We start from the raw sequence: 19978 nt of genomic DNA, 5'->3' as shown, positions 1-19978 counted from the left end.
GGTAAACTCAAATTGTTCGCCCTCTATAACACTGATAGAGAGGTATGCACAGCTGTTTGCGCCCCCCAGGTATTAATACATATTCTGGGTTAAGTAAAAAGTGATTTTATTAAATACAGAAAGTAGGATTTAAGTGGTTCCAAGCAGTAACAGACAGAACAAAGTGAATTACCAAGTAAAATAAAATAGAACACGCAAGCCTACGTTTAAGAAAACTGAATGCAGATAAAATCTCACCCTCAGAGATATTTCAATACGTTTCTTTCACAGACTGGATGCCTTCCTAGTCTGGGCACAATCCTTTCCCCTGGTACAGCCCTTGCTCCAGTTCAGGTGGTAGCTAGGGGATTTCTCATGATGGCTGCCCCCTTCATTCTGTTCCACCCACTTGTATCTCTTCTGCATAAGGTGGGAATCCTTTGTCCCTCCGGGGTTCCCACCCCTCCTTCTCAATGGAAAAAGCACCAGGTTAAAGATGGATTCCAGTTCAAGTGACATGATCACATGTCACTGTAAGACTTCATTACCCACTTGGCCAGCACACATGTATACAAGAAGACTTACAAGTAAAACAGAGTCATCTACAGTCAATTGTCCTGGTTGATGGGAGCCATCAAGATTCCAAACCACCATTAATGGCCCACACTTTGCATAATTACAATAGGCCCTCAGAGTTATATTTCATATTTCTAGTTTCTGATACAAGAGTTATACATTTATACAAATAGGATGACCACACTCAGTAGGTTATAAGCTTTGTAATGATACCTTACAAGAGATCTTTTGTATGAAGCATATTTCAGTTACATTATATTCACACTCAACCACATACTTTCATAAATTCACACCCACCACTGTGGCTAGTTAAAACCAAATCCATGAAAGGTCACTGGCTTAAATTTCATTCTTATTTTCCATGAGGCTGTTAAGCTCAGAAAAAAATCAGCCACGTTTTGCTTCTTTCCACCCTCCTACCTCTTCCTCTTTTTCTCTGGTAATGACGTTGCAATATTTCGAGAGACAGATTGTTATTTCATTGTTGTTGCATACCACTGAGCAAGGGATAAGACGAGGCTGCGCCATTCCTCCACCCACATATTATAGGAAGGAATAAGCAAGTGCACTATATCTACTTACTCTGTCATACCTGGACTCAAGTTACCCTGTAACGAGCACAGGGATGTAAATGGGGACCTATTCCCCTGTGTCAGGATGCTCCACAATCTAGCCCTATAAGCATAATACTCAATCCATAAAAAATTGTTGCATATTTTGTAAAGCAGAATGCATTTCCAGGAAACTGACATTTGGCTACCAGAGATTAATGGGCTCTGTATCAACGGGTCTCCTTACATCAGAGACCAATGAGATCGCAACAAGAAGGTAATATCAGTACAATTGAGTGTAATGTATTAAAACAATGGTCATACAAGTGAGACTGATATCGCTGCCTAAAAAATTAGCCATAGCGAGGCATTGTGCAAACTTCCTCATATTGTTCTGCCCATACACCTCAATCCTGACCTGCGAGTAATATCAATAAACCCTTAAAAAAAGTCTCTTAATGACTACTTGCACACATTGCTCTCTCAATGCACTTCAGCTCTAACTGACTAAGGACTAGTTTTCAGAGTAATGACATACAATTTCAAACACCACCCTCAGTAAATCCCCTGCCTCTTTGGAGACCAGCTTAACTATGTCTAAAGCAAAGCACTGTCAGTGGTACTTTGTGACATGGATTATAGGCTGCTAAAATCCAACTGATTATCAAACTACATTTCAAAAAGAAAATTCTTGAACAAAACAATTAGAAAAACTTACGATAATTCACCAATCCTGGCCAAAATCATTCATTCATTCTACATGTACAGAACTCTGCAACAGAGTTGCACGGTATACAAGAGTTAACAGGAATAGGGTGTATGACAACTAGCAAATCGGTAATCTCCAGTGCTCTGCTAGCTCACACAAAGCATAGAGGGATCAGCCTATGTTCAAGTAATTTCGGCTGTCTATGTATACTATCTTCGAGGTAGTAGGGCATTTCTACTACATGCATCATAGAATCATAGACTTTAAGGTCAGAAGGGACCATTATGATAGTCTAGTCTGACGTCCTGCACAACGCAGGCCTCAGAATCTCACCCACCCACTCCTGTAACAAACCCCTAACCTATGTCTGAGCTACTGAAGTCCTCAAATCGTGGTTTAAAGACTTCAAAGTGCAGAGACTCCTTCAGCAAGTGACCCGTGCCCCACGCTGCAGAGGAAGGCAAATAACCCCCAGGGCCTCTGCAAATCTGCCCTGCAGGAAAATTCCTTCCTGACCCCAAATATGGCGATCAGCTAAATCCTGAGCATGTGCGCTAGACTCACCAGCCAGACACCCAGGAAAGAATTCTCTGTAGTAACTCAGATCCCACCCCATCTAACATCCCATCACAGGCCATTGGGCTTATCTACTGCTAATAGCCGAAGATTAATTAATTGCCAAAATTAAGCTATCCCATCATATCATTCCTTCCATAAACCTATCAAGCTTAGTCTTGAAGCCAGATATATCTTTTGCTCCCACTGCTCCCCTTGGAAGGCTGTTCCAGAACTTCACTCCTCTGATGGTTAGAAACCTTCATCTAATTTCAAGTCTAAACTTCCTGATGGTCAGTTTATATCCATTTGTTCTTGTGTCCATATTGGTACTGAGCTTAAATAATTCTTCTCCTTCCATGGTATTTATCCCTCTGATATATTTGTAGAGAGCAATTATATCTCCTCTCAGCCTTCTTTTGGTTAAGCTAAACAAGCCAAGCTCTTTGAGTCTCTTTTCATAAGACAGGTTCTCCGTTCCTCAGATCATCCTAGTAGCCCTTCTCTGTACCTGTTCCAGTTTGAATTCATTTTTCTTGAACATGGGAGATCAGAACTGCACACACTATTCCAGATGAGGTCTCACCAGTGCCTTGTATAACGGTACTAACACCTCCTTATCTCTACTGGAAATACCTCACCTGATGCATCCCAAGACTGCGTTAGCTTTTTTCACGGCAATATCACATTGGTAGCTCATAGTCATCCTGTGATCAACAAGTACTCCGAGGTCCTTCTCCTCCTCTGTTACTTCCAAGTGATGCGTCCCCAGTTTATAACAAAAATTCTTATTAATCCCTGACTGCATGACCTTGCACTTTTCACTATTAAATTTCATCCTATTACTATTACTCCAGTTTACAAGGTCATCCAGCTCTTCCTGTATGATATTGTGGTCCTTCTCTGTATTGGCAATACCTCCCAGCTTTGTGTCATTCACAAACTTTAGTATATTCCCGCTTTTTGTGCCAAGATCAGTTATTAAAAGATTAAATAAGACTGGTCCCAAAACCGATCCTGAGGAATTCCACTAGTAACCTCCTTCCAGCCTGACAGTTCACCTTTCAGTGTGACCCGTTGTAGTCTCCCCTTTAACCAGTTCCTTATCCACCTTTCAATTTTCATATTGATCCCCATCTTTTCCAATTTAGCTAATAATTCCTCATGTGGAACCGTATCAAATGCCTTACTGAAATTGAGGTAAGTTATCTAAATTGTCTAAAAAATCTGTTACTTTCTCAAAGAAGGAGATCAGGTTGGTTTGGCATGATCTACCTTTTGTAAAACCACGTTGTATTTTGTCCCAATTACCATTGACCTCAATGTCCTTAACTACTTTTGCCTTCAAAATTTTTTCCAAGACCTTGCATACTACAGGTGTCAAACTAACAGGCCTGTAGTTCCCCAGATCACTTCCCCCCCCCCACTTTCTTAAAAAACAGGGACTATGTTAGCAATTCTCCAGTCATATGGTACAACCCCTGAGTTTATAGATTCATTAAAAATTTTTGCTAATAGGGTTGCAATTTCATGTGCCAGTTCCTTTAATATTCTTGGATGAATCACCACTCAAAAATAACTGAAATATATTGCTACACTAGACACTGGGCCTACTATTTGGGGGGGAGGGATAGCTCAGTGGTTTGAGCATTGGCCTGCTAAACCCAGGGTTGAGGGGGCCATTTAGGGATCAGGGGCAAAAATTGGGGATTGGTCCTGCTTTGAGCAGGGGGTTGGACTAGATGACCTCCTGAGGTCCCTTCCAACCCTGATATTCTAGGATTCTATGATTCTGCTCCATTGGATCTGGGCAGATGGATTACCCTTTTGCTCAAGCACAAGAAGATATTTCAACAAAACATTGTAGAAGGTGTTAAGAAGAGCCCCTGCTTCCATTCATCACAACGTACCAGCAGACACTCCCTTGGCACAGTCTATCATGCTGATGATGCTTTTAGGGTACATCCACATGGCAAGCAGTTAGCTGCAACAGCGAGTTTCAGAGCCCAAGTCTACAGATTCAGACACATGGGGCTCATGCTACGGCATTAAAAATAGCTGCATAGACATTCAAGCTCTGACTGGAACATCTATATAGCTATTTTTAGCACCGTTGTGTGAGCCCTGCAAGCCCAAGTCCATAGACCTGGGCTCCAAGACTCGCTGCTATGTTTCTCTGCTTGCCATGCAGACGTACCTCTAGAGTCCTCAAAGTGCTGCCTTCATATTCTCTGATGCTCAAGAAATGGAACTGCATGTGAAAGTGAGGAAGTACACAGAATCACAGAACCACAGGGTTAGAAGGGAACACAAGGGTCATCTAGTCTAACCCCCCTGCCAAGATGTAGGATTTATTGTGTCTAAACCACCAAGACAAATGGCTATCCAACCTCTTTTTGAAAACCTCTAGTGAAGGAGTTTCCATGACTTCCCTGGCAGTTTGTTCCATCGTCCTATTGTTCTTACAAGATCTATGAAAGCTTCCAGAAAGCCCACTGATGTTTCTGCAAACTCTTTCCCTGTGCTCAACAACAGCCTGTGGGATTCACAAATCAACAACAAATACAAGCATTTCCTGCTAAATAGTCAAGCCAACAGCAGAATCCTGAATTTCACAACACTGCAGAAGGACACAGACTACGCGGATCCTGTGTACATCTTCCTATGACATCATAAATGGTCTGGAATCCTCACTACTTGAGAGACCACATCTGTCTCTCAATGTGACATTTGCCAGCTGATGGATTCAAATTAATAGTCCCCTCTTGGTGTAAAAGGACAGAGCTGGTTGGAGAACATTCTGTGAGAGGACCATGGCCTTTGGAACTCACTGTGCTCCTTGGTCTGTAATAGCCTGAGCTGGAAGATTTTGGGGGGGATGCTGCAGGACCTACCTACCTGTTTTCCCATGGGAGTTGGTGGAGAATGATTGTGGGGGAATGAGTTGGAGAAGACTTCAAACAGGAAATGCTGTATGAGTGGGGAAGATCTCTCTTTGAATATTGATGGGTGTAGCCCTTGTGTGTGCTGTTTTGAATGTAAAACTTTGTAATGCATCAGGAATTGTAGATATTTAAAATTAAGTACCTAAGTTAAGAGGAAGGTTGGTCCTTGTGGTTAAGACAACAAACTGGGACTCAGGAGATCTGGGTTTAAATTTCCACCTCTGCCACAGACTCCCTGTGAAGTCCTGGGTAAAGTCACTTAAATCTTTCTGTGCCTTGGTTCCCCATCGCTCACACCTTTCACCTGTCTTAACTATGTAAAGAATGAGATTTTTTTAGAGAAGGGACTGTCTCCTACGCGTTTACACAGTGCCTAGCACAACATGGCCCGAACGTCACTTCAGTCACTATGAAGATAAATTATAACACAATTTAAGAAAAAGCTCTGCAGATTATCTGGAGATAAAGTAGCAAGGGAGGGAGATGGTGAAAAAACAATATTGAGAACACACACCTCGGTTACATTTTTCCAATAGTTTCCTCTGTTCATGAACTTCTGCTGTCAGAACAGCTTTTTCTTCCTTTACTTTATTTACCTAGAAGAGTATAAAGAAGACACAAACAGATGAATAATAAATCAGTGAGAATCTAATTAACAGCATATTATTGCATCTTATTTTACATGCAAAGATTTATTTTTAATAATTGATTTCGAACTGGAAGACTTACTTTCAGCTTCACATTATAATTTTCAAAGGGGTTTAAAGGGAGTTCCCCACCTGACTTATTGATATTTCCCTCCTCCAGATAATATTGTTTTCAAACGTTACGAAGTACTGCAGAACCAAATGGTTCTTCTGGAGATTGCATTGCCCACTTTCATGACACAAACCAATTACAGCAGCAAATACAACATATTTGTACTTCTACATTGTCTTTATCCTGGCAGATTCCAAGGTAACAGGTTAAAGTTATTAGCTTACCCACTATTGACTGAATTTTAACACAAGCAAGCTACTGTTATGCAAATTTTTTGTGCGGGGAGAGGGACAAAGGGAGGGAGTGGATGTCTCTGTTTATTGGCCAAGAGCTGCTGCTTGTCATACTGAATGCAGGTGTAGGGCAGACAGGACAAATGACTATAAGTGGTGATTTGCATCGGTACATAGCTTACCCCAGTATGAAACAAAGGTACATGCCATTGGCTCAAAACAGCCCCTTTGCCTGTCTAGTTACATTGGTGAGTGACTACTGATGGCTAAAAATCAGGGCAAGATCCAACGCAGACAACATCACAGTTTAGAGCAGAGAATAACAATCCTTGGTCCACACAGCCCTTCCTGGACATCCACACAAAACCAAATAATTTGGGAGGCAGGGGGGTACATTAAGGTGGTCAATGAAAGGACCAGTCTCTTACGAAGTGGTCCATAGTACAAGGCTAGTGAACCCTCCGATTAGATAGTATTCAATTAACTTCACAACTGACAGTTTTCAACCAACACTACATACAAAAGGTATTGAATGCACACAAATGGTCTCGCCTTCCATGCTACAATACATACTTCTTCAATTACTTCTACAAGTTTGCGCCTCAGGTTTTCCAGTTCAATGGCCAAGGTCTTCTTTTGCTCCTGAACAGATATAATTTGATCTTGCAGCTCTACATTTTCAGGAGAGGAAAAAAATTTTTTTTTCATCTTATACTCGGGGGGAAGGTGAGGAGGGAAGAAATCCAACAATTATGTGGATACAGCCGAGCATGAAACACACTGGGCTGCAAAGACAAAACGTCAGTCATAGCCCAGGTTCCATAAATACATACACAGACATGCTTCTCTTAGGTGTCATATAACAGAACTGCAACGCGGCTACAGTTTCAGATTTGCTCTACTAAGGTAATCTCCCTTGTCCAGTTCTTTTGTCTTTGCTTTTATTGCATTCTGCTGAAAACTCTCTTTCTGCAAGGCAATATGCTGTTATGGGTGCAATGCTGCCAGATGCTGAAGACCCTCAGTCCCCTCAGAAGATGATCAGCACCTCACAAGATGAGGCCATGTGGCAACAGAAAAATATTTTTAGAGGCTGCCTGTAAAACAAATTAATACACTTGAATTCCTTTCGGATCATGATCTCTTTCTTGTCACAAACAACAGGCACTTAATACTTTGGGAGGTTTTCTGTGAAGAAATACTCCTGAATAGCTGCCAATTTATAACCCTTGTAACATTATTTGAAGTGAGTCAGCATATAACCTTTTTACTGATAGCAGAGGTAATTTTGGTAAATTCTCTCCTCAGAATTTGTTTCTTAATTTACTTCATATTTTGCTAATTCAATTACAATGGAATAAAACATTTGATTACAATCACTTCTTATTGGGACCATAAGGGTTTAGTTTAAAATTGTTGCTTAACCCTTTTAAAAAAATAAAAAATAAATAAAAAAAATAAAGGAGACACAAAGATACAGACTTACTGGTTGTATTAGTTCTCACTGAACCCTCTCATTCCCCACCTGCCTTCCATTTTTCATAGTGCTGCTACTCTTTGAATACCAAACTATTAGCTTCAACATCTGTTCCTAGTCAACTGCAGACTGGGCAGAGATGGTTGCTGGACATATTGCATATTGGGAGCAGTGATTAAAATTATTTAAAATCCCTGGAAATATTGGGTTTTTCAAACTTTTTCTTTTTGTCTGAATAGCAGCCTCCACCCTGCTCTCTCTGAGATGGGCACCCATGGAACTTTCCATATAAGTGGCCGGGAAGTACATTGACAAGAACTGGGGGTGTTTTCTGTGTGCTGGTTTTTGGAGCAAAGATCTCCCTGCTTAAACAAATGTGATCTCTCTCCAGGCAATGGGACAATACATCCCCTCCTACTACAGTGACTATTATACCACTGCTAAAATACTTCGCACTTCCATTCAAGTATCACAAACATTTAACAATGTTAAGGAAGACTCCCAGCACCCATGTGAGTTAGGCAGGATTATTTATTATCCTTCTACTGTGCAGAAGGAAAGTCTGAGACACAGGGAGGTTGTAAGTTGCCCAAGGCCTCACAGTGAGTCAGTGACAGAGCAGGGAATAGAAACAAGCTATTCTAACTCCTGGACAACAGACCGCATTTCCTTCTGTAATGGTGTCATCAACAGTGACAGGAGATACAATGCACCCCTCCCTTCTCCCGGCCCCCACTGTGCACATGCTTATCTGAACCTTTGACCTTTCAGTTATTCTCTCCTCTTCAACTTCCTTAGTACCCTTCTCAGTACCCAGCCAGGCTTCTCCCTGTTTCCACTCTCCTCAACCTCCAACAGGATCCTTGGCTTTCCTCTCCAAGGGGAAGTACTAGGAACTCTGGAGTTTGATCCCAGCTCTGACAGTGATTCGCTGTGCAGTGTTAGAGAAAGCATTTAACTGTTCTGTGCCTCAGCTTTCTCATTGGTAAAATGGGGAGAATCATACTTCCCTACTACACGGGAATTATCTATGTTCTATAGCTATTAACTATGCTATTAAAATTAGAAAGAGTAGAGGTTCTTTTAAAAAGGGAGCATTTTAACCTGTCTCATAATGATGAATTTGGGAAATCCATACATGCCCCTTGTTAGAAGCCTTGCCATCATAATCAACACAAGCTTGCAAAACAAGAAAAGGGAACTCAGAAACTTACTAGTAAAGTAAAGGAGAGTTCTCTAGGATGAACACCCTTTGTCACCCTCAAGTTTTGCTGTTTGTCCCAGTGCAAAAGTCCCTGTTTAACCCATTTTTGGTAGTGCCTCATGCAAAGTTAGATGGACATATAGGTTTTCATGGAAGGAAATACAGAGATACTAAATGAAAACTGGCAAGGAACGCTGCCTTATATGCCTACTGAGGAAACTTTACACAAACAGCAGCTGAAAAAATGCCACAGGTGACCCTGCCCTCAGTCTTTTGTGTATGTAAAAAGTACCAAGTGACTGACCTATTGCTGTTACTAGACTAATGCAAATGTTTATTTTATTGAGTCAACAACACTGAAATCTCTCATCTGAGTGTAGGACTACTCCATCATTGCATTGTAACTTGTTCTACAGTATGTATGTTTGATATGGTAACTGTTATGCAGCACAATGCGGTCTATTCAACAGCAGAGCTCACCTTTCATTTGCTGTTGACAATGCACTGAGTTGCATGAACCCGAGCTACCTTCAGTTTCTGTGGATGAATCATCGTCATCAATGTTAATTTCTTCTGTAATGATATCTGGCCCCAGTTTCGCCATATACAACATGCTAATTCTTTTCAGGGTCTTATTTTCTTTGTTCAACTGAAAAGTAAAAGATACGCACAGTATGTAGCTAAGTATATTCTTTTTCTTCTCTATTTTAACCAGAAGATTTATCAATCATGCAGCAAGCAAGACAAAGTGATATTAGTTTAAAATACAGCACCTAACACTAAAGAAGGGCCCAAGCCATGAAGTTTGGCCCCCTACTACTTTGAAGTGGTTTGGATCTGACATTATGGTTCAGTCAGGCCCATTTCTTACTTCATATAAGAAATGTTTCTCTCTGGTACTCCTGGTTAGTGAATATCCTAGATGGCTCAAATCAATTAACTAGCATGCTTACTTTAATCTTATATATTCTTTGTGATAGCTGCCACAGCTCCTGTCCTCCACCATACATTGGCATTAATAAAAAGTGCTAATCCTAAAGAAGTCATAATTAACTTCTAATTATTTTGATGCCAGAGAGTTAATAACATAGGTTCAATATACATAAAAAGACAGTCGTAACACAGAATTGAAATCATCGAATGCACTATGGGTCATAACCACAGGCCAATGCCCATCTCCAGTAGTTGGGCTGGATGCTAAGCAGATGCATGGCTAGGAAAGAACAATGAGGGAGCTTAAATGCATCCCTACCATGAAGCAAGTTGGTGCTGCCAGGAAGAACTGGAGGATCCAGACAGCAAAAGATGCTTCAGTCTCCCTCCCAGCCTTTCCTTGGTTGCTCCACATCTGTACTCTGCCTGCATGCACATAGGCCCCCAAAGCTAAGGTCCACATTGCACAAGGGGTGTGCAATGTTTGCATGCCCTTGTGCCAAGCACCCCTCTCTGCCCCCACAGAGATCAGGTCCAGATCTGCCCACAAGGACACGCACTGCACCCTGGCCTATACAATCTGAAAAATGCAGCCAGAGACCATACTTCCTCCTTTGATTAGAAGGGATACCCTACAGTTACTGTATTGGGGAAATGATCCTGAATTCTTTACCTAGGCAAAACTCCCTTCCATAAAAATGGGAGATTTGCTTGAGTACAGAGCTTCTTCAAACACATCTCACTTCCAAAGACTGAAATAAAGGAAGCAAGAGGAATCTTGCATGTTTTAGTCAGCACATACTAACAAGCACATCAGCCCTACTGGACAGTGCAAGTCTTTTAACCACCCATGTGTGTCACTATGTATGTTACAAATAATGAACAGAGGAGAAGAAAGTTACATACATAAATTACTTTTCTTAGTTATATGCTGATTGACTACCTTATGAATTCTAATATCGTGTCATTATGCAAACAATTAAGTAAATACCTCTGGAAAGTACATTGCTAATGCATCCTAATTAAAGAGATTTCTTATTGGTGCGATTTCTGCCACATCCCAAGTAGTACTCTGGGCAGACAAAAAAAACAGCTGGCATTGCTAATGAAATTTGGTTCAAAATTGCTGTAATCCATTTTCTGATGAAGTGGCTCAGATGCATTTTGCACAACCAAAAATACATAACACATAGATAAAAAACATTCTTTTATAAATAATGTACTTCTGATGAGATGGAATATAGAAAATTACACACTTGGTAAATTCATCAGACTAGATGCAATCAACAGAGCACTGGAGGTCACCTTTTGCCTGCCCTCAGTTAGCTTTCATGAACAATCACCTGAAATGTAATGCTTTGGCAGACTTTCATTTGATTCAGATACTGAGATGCCCATTATTCCTTTATGTCACATGTAGGATAGTTTTAAACTTGTTTACCATTTAGCCTAAACACATATAAAATGGGCTATAAAAAGTAATGCTCCATGAATTACTGGTATCTTGCTTGCGGTTTCAAAAGCATAACTAAATAGACACTTCTAAAAGGAGGGCACCTTACATCAAAACAACAAATACATTTTACAGTGTTTCACATATGAATTATAGTTTTTACTATCTTAAAGTTATTTCATCTCTCAAAGAATGCAAACAGGCATCTGCTGTGCTTACAGAGACACACACACCCAACACCCTTTTTTCAGAATGAGAACATAAAATCAGAATACAGATACAACTGAACAATTGTATTAATTGTTCTCACCTTAGAAGCCAAAGCTTCAGCACTTTCACGGCACGTCTTTTCAATTTCAAGGTGGTTCTGCATACAATTTACTTCCTCGATAACCATGTGAGAAACTAGAAAATGGGGAAATGTGTTTCTTACAAAGATGAAAAAGCTGACTAATTTTTTACTGTAATTGACACACTCATCCCATGATTATGACTACACTGTCTTGCACATCAACAACTTTTGAAAATGGTATTACAAACTTGGAAAAGCACAGCCCATATAAATGCATGTAGAGAGGAAAGGTTATGAAAACAGAGTGAGAGATATACTTTGTAAGCAACAATCAGATTATTATTAACCATGCTAGCAAAATTACAGGAGTTTCGGATAGCTAAAAGCAAGTCATAAATTGATAGTTTTTAAGGCCAGAAGGGACAATTTTGACAATGATCATCATTTATTAATTGCTTTGTAGTAGCACATAGGAGCTCTAGTTAGACCAGAACCCCCATCATGCCAGGTGTTATACAAAGAAAAGAAAGGGGGTGGTGGTTGTGGAAGGGAGAGTCTCTGCCCCAAAGTGTGAGTTCCTTCAGAACACAGGGCACTCACATGGAGTAGTATCTTACTCCGCAAGTGGGCTCACTGACTTCATTGAGACCATCCCAGGCATAATATAAGTTTCTGTTGTTGGCTGAACACTATACCCTAAAAGCCACAGAATGGGCATGCAACACAGCTTAGTTAATACTGCTGTTGAAAGCCTAACTTGGGCATTTCTTGACTTTCTTTGTAATTTAAACTGTACAATCGGAACAATGGCATGACAAAGGTTTTTGTACTTTAAATTATTATTTATGGCTTGAGTTCTCTCTGCACCTGGCACTGTACTAACATAAACTGAAGACTTTACAACCTGTGCTCCCAGTCCTGCTAAAATACACATAGACAGATCCCAACACTCACATGGATCCTTTTGTGGGACTGGGGTCTAAATAAGACACAGTGATGATCAGATAGTAACACACAATGGAAATATCCACATTAGAACTTTTGAGATCATGTCAGAGTGATTGTGAAACAGGTAATTTGATTTCTTAGGTGCTTATATGGTCCCCATTACCATGGTATCTGAGCACCTCCCAATGTTCAAATGTATTTATCCTCAAAACCCCATAAAATAGGGAAGTACAATTATCCCCATCTTACAGGGGGGGAACTAAGGCACAGAGGGACTAAAGGGGGATTTTCAAAGCACAGATGGCAGTTAGGTCCCAAACTCCCATTGACTTTCAGTGAGCGTTAAGCACCAAACACCATTTATGGCTTGGAAAATCTCCCCCCTAAGTGACTTGCCCAAGGTCACACAGGAAGCCTGTGGCAGAGCAGGGACTTGAATCTGGGTCTCTCGAGTCCTCAGGTTAGCAACTTAACCACTGCACCATCCTTACTCTGAGGGCTAGATTCTGACACCCTCAGTGTCCTGGGGCCCTGATTCTGCAGCCGACTCTGTGGTGGCAGATTGCTTTCCTTGCACTGAGTCAACCGCAGAATCAAGACTTTAATATGGAAATAGGACTATTCACAGACTGTGATACTACACTATGTCAGTAGGGGTGGCAGAATTTAGCTTGAAGAGAGGGAAACTGAAAAATTCATTTGTATTAATTATTGCCAGAGTTAAAACTTAACAGCTTCATACACTAAAGAAATAGATATATTTCTTCCCCCGAAACAAGCTTCAGAATTGTGATTGGAAAAATATTTTCAGACCATGCAGTTCATTAGACAAAGATATAAAAAAATGGGAACAGACACTACCAGTGCCCAGACACCACACTGATGGGCACAACAGAGATTAAATAGTTTAGGAAGATAGCAAAGTGCTGTCAGCTGAGAAGTTTTACCATTATTTTACAAATGTACTTTTGCCCTAATGCTATTTAGTCAATAATACAAGAAAATTTTATGTTTTGAAGTTAAAAATAACTTGGAGATTATAGGGCAAGTCTTTGGCTACAGGTGAAAGGCAGGCCATGCAAGTTGGGCCAAAGTGACATAAAACACTCACCTCGACGTGCCCGGATTCTGGGATCACTCTGTGCAGGGTTAGTCCTCCATCATAAATAAATCTTGGTCCACACTACGCACCTTTTAGCAACACAGCTGTGTCGCTACAGTCATGCTGCTATAAGGTGTGCAGCGTAGCCACTGTTTGTCAGCAGGAGAGAGCTTTCTCGCTGACAAAAAGCTTCCACTCCCAACTAGTGGAAGGCAGGAGAGCGCTCCTGCCGACAAAGCGCTGTTCACACTGGCACTTTTCGTTGGTTTGTGGGGAGGTTTTTTTTGTCGCTTGTGGGGGTGTTTTTTTCACATCCCTGAACGACAAAAGTTGTGTCGTTCAGTTTCCAGCGTAGACTAATCCTTAAAGTAGCCCTTAGTCTGCTCTAATTTCTGCTGGCCACCAACAGCCTGAAAAGACCAAAAGAACAGCTGGATATTTGCAAAACATTGAGGAATCCTGGCCAACAATCTCTATCTATCCTCAGACCACGTCCCCTAAACTGGCAGTAGAGAGAAGAGGAACACTGGAGTCCCTCGATCGTCGTGAAACCTCCTACGCTGGGGTGATCTTTCCGTGGCCAGTTACACTTGCTTTACAGAAAAGCTACACTATTGGTATGGAGCAAAGCTGCTGCCCTTCACAGGAGGCTGTGGAGGAATATATTTTATAGAGTAAAACTTAAGAAATTGACTATTTGTGCTTTTCCTTTCGTTGTTGTTGCATCATAAACTCAGAAATTGAGGAAGGATGGATATATTATATATATCCACCAAGAGGGAAAGAACCCTATCTCAAATCCTGCATGCAAAACTAGTTAAAGTTAGAAAATCAGGACCAGGTCACATAGCACAACTAGAGATTACTCTTGGTTCACTTAAGCTTCATTAACCTCCAATTATGATTAAACTCAGGAAAAAAATTCTTTCCAAATTAAATACAAAAATATATTACTTCCTAAATCTGCCCAAAGTTCTTATTATGTTAATATTAAAATTCATAAAGCAGCACTAAGTGGCCAGAAACATCTCTAACCTTGATGTTTTTTCAGGGGTAATATTAATCTGCAGCAAATGCAGGCCAGCCAAAAACCACTTAACTAATTAGTAGTTGCAGTCACCGAGAAAACATGAATCAACACTGTTATTACAAGTGGCACATTTGAGTGGCATCTAATTATGACTTGATGAGCACGATACTTGCATTATCAACATTACTACTGCATCCCATCAGGGCCTAAAAGCTGCTGATGGCATTGACTGCGAGAAACTCCCACTCAATGGTACCGCAGCACCCAACAATCTCCTTGGCAGGGGCACCCTCACTAAATGACACGTTAAGCGTAATTACTGGTAGACATTGTAAATAAACAGGATTGGAAGTGAAAATTGTACCAAGTGCATAAGACACAATCTGACACATTGGAAGTGGCAGCCTTAATTGAGAGTTTCTTTGACTGCTCAAGATCATTTCAACTGCATTTCTCGGAGGACAGTGATTATAACTGTGGAGACAGACGGCATAATGGTATCAGCACTGCTGACAGAGCAGTGAATTAAATTGTATCTGCTGTTGTGTGAAAGCCTTGATGAGAGGTACAGATCCTTAGTGGTCTTATCATTATAACACAATGGTCATGTTGTCATCAACCTTGCTGGCTCCAATTGAAAAGAAATGATTGTGTGTTGAAGCTTTCCCCCCCTCCACCACCACCACCTTCTATCTCTTGTGCTGAATAGAACCAATTTTCAGAGAGCTATGAAATCACGCAATAGGGCCTAAAATGCAGCTGCTTGGCATACAAACGGGGCCCCATTAAACTGGAATCACACACAATATGTGTTTATGCCAGGAGAACAAATAGAAGCTGAGTACAGGCCAAGTTTATTCACAGACACAAAGCCGGTGTAGCTCTTCATCAATATAATTGCCTTTTATATTGTCATTTAAATAATGGGCTCTATTATTGCCTTAAAATCCTAATATTCCTGGCATTTTATCACTATGTTTACAAGGTATGTTCTTTAAAAATGTGAAAGGAAGATAAAGGAAACCTATAAAATTTTACAGCAAATATTACTTTGAATTTTAAGCCTTAACTACTTGACATTTTTGCCACACTCTGGTATTCACACTATCATAACAAAAACCCGAACAGGCTGTGTTTTTTTCCCACAGGAATTAGACTTCTTATTTCCGAATATCCTTGCCTTATGGCGCAATTATACAAGATCATTTGAGGATAGTAAAAGTTACCATTTTTTAGGTTCATTTTCTATAATTGTATTTGCGAACAATTGCCAAAAAAAAATAAATTTAAATTAACTTAGTCTCACTCTGTATATTTTTGTGTGTGCTTTCCATGTCCTGTATTTTTAATGGTCATCATGCATTGACACAAACCAGACATAACAGACCAAAATCCCATTGTAATGGTCCCTTATGAGGAGCTTTTCCACTAGGATACTTACACTCCCATTAGCTGTGCTTTGTTACTTCCAGACACCATACAGTGTCAATAGAACCATTACCATAAAAGTGTAAAACTGATCTTGACATTTTTCACAGGATAAAATATGACTTGCTATAAAAATTACCAAGGGACATCAGTAATTTCTTTTAGCAGCTTGACTCCCTTCCCACCAAAAAAATACAGCTATTCAATCTACATGGGTATAATAGCTATTCAGTTTACATGTGTATAATTTCAGAATAACTCAGCTGAGTTATACTGAGGAGACAGAGCAGAATTTGGCTACTATCTTTTGAGCACTTCCCACCTGAAGATGGCTTAACTGATTTCACCTATTGAGCCAACAACTGCTGCGCCAGCATTTAACCTGATGTAAGCTGAAATGGTGTGTGACAAACCCCTTTAAAACCAGGCTTTGAAGGAGAAAATGCAATTGAATCTGAACCCCGGCATTGTCACTGCTGCACGGCAATGCTGAGTGCTATGGTTGTAGCTATTACTCTTAAGTGTTAATATTCCCATTCAAATGCCAACTTACTTTTTTGAAACTCTTCAAGTTTTTTGACTGCCTCATCACGCTCTTGTTTAATTTTGTCACACTGTACAGGGAAGAGAAGACAGGAATTCACGTAAAGCTGTGAACATGGTCATATAAATTAATAATCTGTACAATATTAATGTAAAACCATAGGGAAGAGATAACGTATATGAACCTAAAAAGCAATAGTCTTTTTGTTCTCATTCCCCCAAGATCTGTGGAGGATATGTATTTAAAAGTTGTTGTCCAAGATGTTTCAAATCACAGCTGACAAAAAACCTCTGGAGTTCAATCAGTATTGTTACTAGTGAACTGTTCCTGAAACAAGCACAGCTAGTCTGCAATTATTTTAGAAGCATCACATTGACCGGTCCAGATGTAAGTAAATTCTACCATGCATTTTACAATAATAGAAATAACATTAATGGCATGTGAGATATACATTATATTTATCAGAGATGCCAACCACTTTTTGCACAGTGTCCTACATTTCTATACAAATATATATAGAATATCTGTATCTTGGGGGTTTATATTGCTGCCCATCATCACAGTATCTGAGTGCCTTCCGTGTAAACTCAACAGCAATAGCGAAGTCCATCGTGCACTGCATAAAGTCTCTGGCACCTCTCCCTTTTTGGGATCAAAACTGCATTTAGGATTGGTGTTAGGGGGGTGTCTTTGTGGGAATAAGGGTTGTGACAGTTTTAGAGCAAAAGAGGTGTCAGTGTTCTCAGTGTCATTCTTATGATGGAAAGGATTTTTCAAAGGAGAAGAATAAAATGAACACTTAATTGGTAACTTGCCTCTACCGCTTTCACAACTCCATATAATAGATATAATTCCACGAAACAATGAGTACAGCTCACATGACACATACTGTAAGTGATCATCCAAATCATGGAAAATACAAGACTTTATGGGGAAGAATGACACCATTACAGAAAAATAGAACGTCATGAGATTTTTCCACATAATGTATCTTACACGCCCAAAGCAAGTAGGCAGTGTTCTTGTAGCTGTCCTGGTCCCAGCATATTAGTGACACAAGGGGGGTGGGTAATATTTTTTATTGAAATAACTTCTGTTGATGAGAGAGACAAGCTTTCGAGCTTACATAGAGCTCTTCTTATTCCTGGACCTGAAGAAGAGCTCCGTGTAAGATCAAAAGCTTATTTCTCTCACCAACAGAAGTCGGTCCAATAAAAATGTTACCCACCCACCTTCGGTCTCTAATGCCCAGCGTAAATACATTCTCTCTCACATGTAGCTATAGAGGACCACAGTAACTAGAGATGGAAGGGACCCACCAGATCAGTATCCTTACAGTGTAACTATATTTCCAGTTTATACTTTCAACATTTCAGAAGTTCATGACAGGTTAAACAGTTTTTGATTTTTAAAAGAAAAAAATCGTTAAATTTATGTTTCTATTTTCAGTTTGCCCACTAGGGGCCCCACTTCCAGACAACTAGGAGAGGGGCCCACAGCAACAAAGGGCCTGATCCAAAGTCAGTCAGTCAAAGTCAACTCGAATCTTTCCATTGACCCCAATGGGCTTTGGATCAGGCCCTCAGATAGGACCCGCTCTTCAGCAGAAGCGGGTGCCACAGAGGATATCTCCGCCGCAGCTGGAAGCCAGGCCTCAGCAGAAGCCACTTTGGGGGGCATCCTATGGAAAACATGAGGAAGAGGAGCTGCACTGAGTAAGTGGCTGCCTATCTCAACATGTGAGGTGAAGGGAGTGTGAGTAGCTTCAAAGTGGGGAGAGGATCAGACACCTGTTGCTGCAGGGTCGGCTGCTGCTGAGGAGGGCAGCGAGGGCAGGAAGAGGATGGAGAAAGAAAGCTGTAGTGATTGGCAGGGAGCTGGAAGGAATGGGGAGCTTCTTACTCTAACTGCTGGGGGGAGGGAGACAACCAGCTCCAAAGCAGCTAAAGAGGGAGAAACAGCCAGGCGGAAAAAGGCTGAATGAAGCGCTGTCTCAGTACTGTCTGTCTTTTTATGTATGACTGAATCTTTTCCCCAAAAAAGAAAGGAAGGGAGGACAAAGGAGAGTGACACCTCAGTTTCCATTTACTAAGAATTAAACTAAGGTCTTGTTGCTTCCTCCCCTCCCTCTCAGTTTTTCCAGCAGGAAGCCTCTGTCCTACCTCACTGCTAGGAGAGGGGCCTGTACGAGGGAAGTGGAGAAATGCATAATAAGATATAAAAATTATGTACTTAAAATTGTTGTTTCACTTGCCACTGTCACTGGAGAGCACCGCTCTCTTGCGAGGGGATTCTGTGTGATCCACGGCCAGCTAATGCTTAATACTGTAGAGCAATGACATGGTGCACTGATCCACCACACCTCACCCAAGGATCTCAAAGTGCTTCACAAGCTTTCAGCCTCACAACACCCAGGGACGTGGATAAGCATTATTATCGGAGTTGTAAATATACAAAGAGATTAAGGGCCTGATCTGAAGCCTAATGAAATCAATGGGAGTCTTTCCAGCGAGTTCAGTGGGCACTGGTTTGGATCCTTGGTGATTTGCCCAGGGACACATTGAGTCACTGCCAGTCAAGAATAGGACCCAGAAAACCCAATGCTGTCCCTGGCCCTAACCGCTAAATAGAACACCCTCCAAATCTCCTCATAAAACATTTTGTTAAGATAATGTAACAACAAGGAAAGTTAATGACCCAGTCCTCCAGACCTTTACTCACATGGGTTGTCTTTGCACAAGCAGTCCCCACTGAAGCCTCTTTAGGACTACTCACATGAATAAGGATTAATTACATGACTAAAGCAAACACTTATGTACATGAGTAGTCCCTCTGAAGGCAACGTGATTACTCACATGCCCAGTTATTCATATGTGTTTGCAGGATGAGGGCCTACAGGCTTGGCTCCTAACTTTCCAAACAATTTCCATTCTAAGTCATCATTTTCTCACACGATTTCATTTGCTGCTGCTATGCCTCACGGCAAAGACAGGGGGTTTTGACATTGATTTAAGTGAGGGCAGCAGCGAGCACACTGACTTCAACCATGCAATCAGATCTACACAGGTAGACCCTCCACCCCAATCCCACCCCTACTCAAAGTCCATTGAACTTACTATGAAGATTAGTCCATCCCATTTCTTAATATGAGGAAAAAAAATAAAAAACTGTCTTCTTTTACTTCTACAAAAGTAGAAATAAAAGTTGCAAACAAACATTGAAATCTCAGTAAACAACATTTTCAGCTCAAGAAACATATT

The 19978-nt window shown here is 40.8% G+C and overlaps 1 protein-coding gene across 4 annotated transcripts in view; it reads right to left on the bottom strand.

The window, feature by feature from the left end:
- SHTN1 (shootin 1) overlaps nucleotides 1–19978 on the bottom strand; it is a 92540-nt gene that overhangs the window by 53823 nt on the left and 18739 nt on the right. For 2 of the 4 annotated variants that reach the window (XM_073354255.2, XM_073354252.2), the window contains exons 3-7: nucleotides 16728–16788; nucleotides 11685–11779; nucleotides 9469–9637; nucleotides 6881–6978; nucleotides 5830–5911 (exon numbers count right to left, since the gene is read on the bottom strand). In XM_073354255.2, the coding sequence (XP_073210356.1) occupies nucleotides 5830–5911; nucleotides 6881–6978; nucleotides 9469–9637; nucleotides 11685–11779; nucleotides 16728–16788 (505 nt within the window). The remainder of the gene's footprint in view (nucleotides 1–5829; nucleotides 5912–6880; nucleotides 6979–9468; nucleotides 9638–11684; nucleotides 11780–16727; nucleotides 16789–19978) is intronic. The other 2 variants (XM_073354253.2, XM_073354256.2) reach the window with 2 other exon arrangements.

Source organism: Lepidochelys kempii, chromosome 7, assembly GCF_965140285.1.
Source record: "Lepidochelys kempii isolate rLepKem1 chromosome 7, rLepKem1.hap1, whole genome shotgun sequence".
Lineage (NCBI taxonomy): Eukaryota > Metazoa > Chordata > Testudines > Cheloniidae > Lepidochelys > Lepidochelys kempii.
Note: the sequence above shows the minus strand (reverse complement) of the source record. Positions and strands in the feature narration are given on the sequence as shown.